At 38.0% G+C, this 5,081-nt stretch overlaps 1 protein-coding gene across 11 annotated transcripts in view; it reads right to left on the reverse strand.

Moving 5' to 3' along the window:
- The window catches only part of Cdk12 (cyclin dependent kinase 12), a 78,428-nt gene that overhangs the window by 33,663 nt on the left and 39,684 nt on the right, over nt 1–5,081 (reverse strand). For all 11 annotated transcript variants that reach the window (XR_003378853.1, XR_003378852.1, XR_003378851.1 and 8 more), the window contains exons 10-11: nt 2,242–2,358; nt 637–768 (exon numbers count right to left, since the gene is read on the reverse strand). Coding sequence is in view for 5 of the 11 variants with exons in the window: in XM_026789896.1 (XP_026645697.1) it covers nt 637–768; nt 2,242–2,358 (249 nt within the window). In the remaining 6 variants the exon portion in view is untranslated. The remainder of the gene's footprint in view (nt 1–636; nt 769–2,241; nt 2,359–5,081) is intronic.

A 5,081-nucleotide genomic window follows, 5' to 3' on the forward strand; every position in this document is an offset into this window, starting at 1 on the left:
TCCTCTCCTCTCCTCTCCTCTCCTCTCCTCTCCTCTCTCTCTCTCTCTCACACACACACACACACACACACACACACACACACACACACACACTGTGGCTTATATATACGTACGCGTGCTCACACACACAAAAACGAGGAAAGTAAAAAATAAATTATGATGAAAGAGATACATTAAGACTATATATTTACATAAAAATTCAAGGAGGCAAAAGCAGGCAGATCTGTATGAGCTCAAGAACAACCTGGTCTAAAAAATAAGTAAAATTACTAACCTGACAATGATAGAAACTATTTAAAATTAGAACGGTTCTTGCAGTGTAGAAAATACATAGTCGCAACATAAATGATTAAAACAGAAGGAATGGTTAAGAGCAAAACCTACAAGGAATACTTTCAAAGACATTGTTTATCACAAACAATAGAGATCTAGAAACAAAAGAAAATAGCTTGAGCCAGACTAAACAAATATGGTTAAATTTATTCCTTACTTAATCCAACCTTATCCACAGTTAACACTCCATCAGCACTGACATACTCATTTGTAGTTATTTTGATTTTAAATCTTTTTTTTAAGTTTCTCATTTTCTGAGTCAAGGAGGAAGTTTAGAATCATTATACAGTTGACAATACTTACTCTGGAGGTGCCATTTTGCTGAGTTCTACATCTTTAAGGAAGTCACTCTGCAGGGTCTGTTCAGCTGTGCAACGCTTGCTAGGATCAAGTGTCAGCATGTGGTCCAATAAATCAAGAGCTGCTGAAGGAATGCTATAGAATGGAAGAGAGAAATAAAAAATTCACAACATTCCCTTAGTTCTCAAATCTGCAAACCTGTGTCAAAAATTATATGAATTTCCATTTCCAAGTAAAACTGAGCAAGGAACCTGGAAACTGGCTAATGCAAGCAACAAGATCTGAGCCTTGATTTAAGAAATGCTACAATGCACGTAAAAACTTAAAAAGCAACAATTCTGTTCTCTTTCCTTAGGAAGATCAAAAGGACTAAGGAAATCCACAAGCTGTTGAAAATAAAATGGTTTTCATTTGTCCAAGGCCTTCAGAAGAGAAAATTAGAAAGAGAGTCTGATAGAAAAAACTCTTGAAAAATAAAATGTCTAGGGAGGGCAGGAAGAGTGGGAGGCTGGGAGGAGGCAGAAATTTTTTTTTTCTCAAAAAAAAAAAAATTATCAATTAAAAAACAATGTCTAAGGCTAGAGAGATGGCTCAGAGGTTAAGAGCACTAGGCACTCTTACAGAGGACCCAGGTTCAATTTCCAGTACAAACATGGCAGCTTGCACTCTTTCAAACTTCAATTCCATGACATTCAATATCATCTTCCGCCCTCTGCAGGCACCAGACACAAACATGGTATACATACATGCATGTAGGCAAAACATGCACATATATAAAATAAAAGAATAAAATACAGTGCCTACAATGGGCTAGTTGAGGCAGCTCATCTGGTAAAGGTTTCTGCTCCCAAGTCAGTATTATATCCTTGGGACCCACATGGGCAAAGAGCTGGATGGTGGTGGTGGCGCACGCCTTTTATCACAGGACTTGGGCGGCAGAGGCAGGCAGATCTCTGTGAGTTCTAGGCCATCCTGGTCTACAGAGAGAGTTCCAGGACAGGCTCGAAAGCTACAGAGAAACTGTGCCTTGAAAACCAAAAAAACAAAATACAAAACAAAAACAAAAACAAAAAACAAAACAAAAAAACCCAAAAAAAACAAAACAAAAAAAAACCCTAACAACAACAAAAATACAATCAACGGGCTGCAGGAATGGCTCAGTGCTTATGGGCACTGGCTGTTTTTCAAGAGGACCTGGGCTCAGTTCCTAGCAACCACATGGCAGCTCACATTGTAACTCCAGTTCCAGGTGATCCAACACCCTTGCACAGGTGAAACACCAATGCACATAAAATAAATAAATCTTTTGTTTGTTTGTTTTGTTTTTCAAGGCAGGGTTTCTCTGTGTAGCTCTGACTGTCCTAGCTGTCTTGGAACTAGCTCTTGTAGGCTAGGCTGGGCTCAAACTCACAGAGATCGGCCTGCCTCTGCCTCCCAAGTGCTAGGATAAAAAAACATGCACGACTACTGACCAGGTCAAAATAAAAAAATCTTTTTAAAATAAAATGTAATTAAAATGTTGTTGTAATAAATTGGACTTAACAGTAAAAATAAAGTCCCAACAAAAGCTGGAAACAGAAAAGAGATATAAGATTGTGCTAAACTCACAAAGAGAATTCTTCTCTTAGACGTCTCCTATATTGCTTCTTCGGTTTCATGGTGTTGAAGTAGGGCAGCTTAATAACATCAGGCCACACTGCTGGACAAGGGCTACCACAGAGACGACTGAAAAGAAAGCAAAAAGCCACGTAAAATGAAGTAAATGATCAGTATCATGACTTCTAGAGTTTCTCGAAGGAGAAATTATCCTCTTGGATCTGGGAAATCTATGACTTATTACATTAGTAGATCTCAAAAAAAGTAAAGTATGATTTTACTGCTCTAAGGAGAAGCAATATAAGAGAATTGGTTATAAGAAAACATACTGGAAATACTGAAAGACAGCAAGAGAAAACTATTGAAAATACAATCCAAATGATTCATATATTTTATAAAGCATGATTTACAAAAGGTTTGTATTATTTATATTTATTTATTTATTTATTATGTATACAATATTCTGTCTGTATGCCTGAAGGCCAGAAAAGGGCGCCAAACCTCTTTACAGATAGTTGTGAGCCACCATGTGGTTGCTGGGAATTGAACTCAGGACCTTTGGAAGAGCAGGCAATGCTCTTAACCACTGAGCCATCTCTCCAGCCCCCAAGGCTTTTATTCTCATCATCAATTTTATCTTATTCATTTAGAATTAATTACCTCTCCTCTCTCCCCTCTCTTTCCCCTCCTCTGTTGGAACAGGCCAGGCCTCTCTATTATGTAGGCCTGGCTTTCCAGGACATATTACATAGACAGAGTTCAAGAACCTGTCTCTTCTTCCAGAGGCCACCCCACATCTGACAGAATTAATTTCAAATAGGAAAAATTTTAAGAGATGGTGCACACCTTTAATCCCAGCACTTTGGAGTTAGAGGCAGCTGAATCTATTCTTGTTTATAGAGCAAGTTCCTGGACAGCCTGGGCTACAGAGAACCTGTTTTGCTGCTTTTTTCTTTCCTCTCTTTTCTTTTTTGTTTTTTTTTTTTTTGGGGGGGGGGTTGTTTTGTTTTGTTTTTCTGAGACAAGGTTTCTCTATTTAACAGTCCTGGCTGTCCTGGAACTCGCTCTGTAGACCAGGCTGGCCTCAAATTTACAGAGATCCACCTGCCTCTGCCTCCCGAGTGCTGAAATTAAAGGCATGCACGACCACTGCCTAGACTTTGTTCCTTTTTTAAAAGAAAGGTTTATAGATAACTGAGCATTTATTATTACAATAATGAGTTATATATCACTGTTTACATCTACACTTGCTTGTTATATTTTTCCAATATATTTTATTGAATAAGAAAAAGGAAATGTCATACATGCCTATAATCCCAGCACTTAGGAGGCTGAGGTTAAAGGATTGTAAATTTGTGGCTAGTATGGCCTATAAAGAGAGCCTCTGCTTTAAAATGAAAAATCAAACAAATATAATCCAAAAGAAAAAGGGAAAGGAACAGAGAAAAGAAAAGGAAAAATGAAAAAAGCAAAGTATAGCAAGAGGTGCCCAAATTCCATTCTTCAAGGCATCCTCAAATTGTCTATGTAGAGGTTACATTTTAAAACTGTGGCTAGAGAAACAGCTCAGTGAGAATACTCCTCCTGCCAAGCCTGATTTGAGTTCAATCCTCAGGTCACGAACTACATGGTCAAAGGAGAAAGAAAACACGTATTCCACAAAGAATTATGCTCTTTGTTTGGTTGTTTTTCATGACAGGGTTTCTCTCTGTAGACCATGCTGTCCTGAAATACAGATCTGCCTGCCTCTGTCTCCCAAATGCTGCGACTAAAGGTGTGCACCGCCATGGCCAGTAACATTTCTTTCCTTGGACTGAACTAAAGCTAAGAATAAAGTTGCCATCCACACAAAAACAAAAGAAAAAACAGCATTCTTTATTTATGGGTATGCATGTGTATATGGAGATAAACTTCAGAAGCTGTTCCCTAAACATTATTCATCTTGTTTTTGAGACAAGTTTTCTCTGGTGGCCCTTTCTTTGCTGAAGGGGATAAACTGGCTCTGGTCAGTGAGTGTCAACATCGCCTATTGCTGCCTCACTAGCACTGATGCCACAAGCATGCAATAAGACACCTAGCTTTTTATATATAGGTTCTGGGGATCAAATTCAGCTTATCCTAAACTGCACAGCAAATACTTTACCACTGAACCATCTACCCAGCTCCCATTTTACTTTTTATTGTTTTAATGATTTCAATTACATTTATGTTTATGCTTTTTTGTGGGAAGTGGTGCATATGCCACACCACACTAGTAGATATCAGAAAATAACTTTCAGGAGTCAGTTCTCTCTTTTTACCACGTGGGTCCTGCAGATGGAATTTTGTTGTCAAACATAATGATAAGCACCTGTACACCCAAGAAGTGATCTCACTAGCCCATTGCACATTTAGTTTTACAAACACTGACACCACCATCAACCACAAGGAATCATATGAGGAGCTGAAGCTTCATAGATCTTTTTTCAAGGAGATTGGTCCAAAAAATACTTTTTTCAACAATTGTATTTTTACATTTGTAAAAGTCAGTGGACACTTCTATCATGAGTATTAGTGACTGAACTCAGGTCATCAATCTTGGAACAAGTACCTTTACCCATTGAGCCACCTTGCCAGTTTTTTCTATTTCTATTTTTGAGAAGGGGGAACTCACTTTGTTCAAGCTGGCCTTGAACTCAAACTTTAATGATTCGTACTGCCTTGGCCTTCTACACAGCTAGTATTAAAAGCAACACTGTTCTCAAATAAAGCATATTTGTATATGACAAAGAATAAAAACATAAAGGTAAGACTTTGACATTATAGAGTCAGAGAAGTTCAGAGGTTAAAAGCACCTTTTTTTTTTTTTTTTT

Source organism: Microtus ochrogaster, unplaced genomic scaffold, assembly GCF_000317375.1.
Source record: "Microtus ochrogaster isolate Prairie Vole_2 unplaced genomic scaffold, MicOch1.0 UNK31, whole genome shotgun sequence".
Taxonomy (NCBI): Eukaryota; Metazoa; Chordata; class Mammalia; order Rodentia; family Cricetidae; genus Microtus; species Microtus ochrogaster.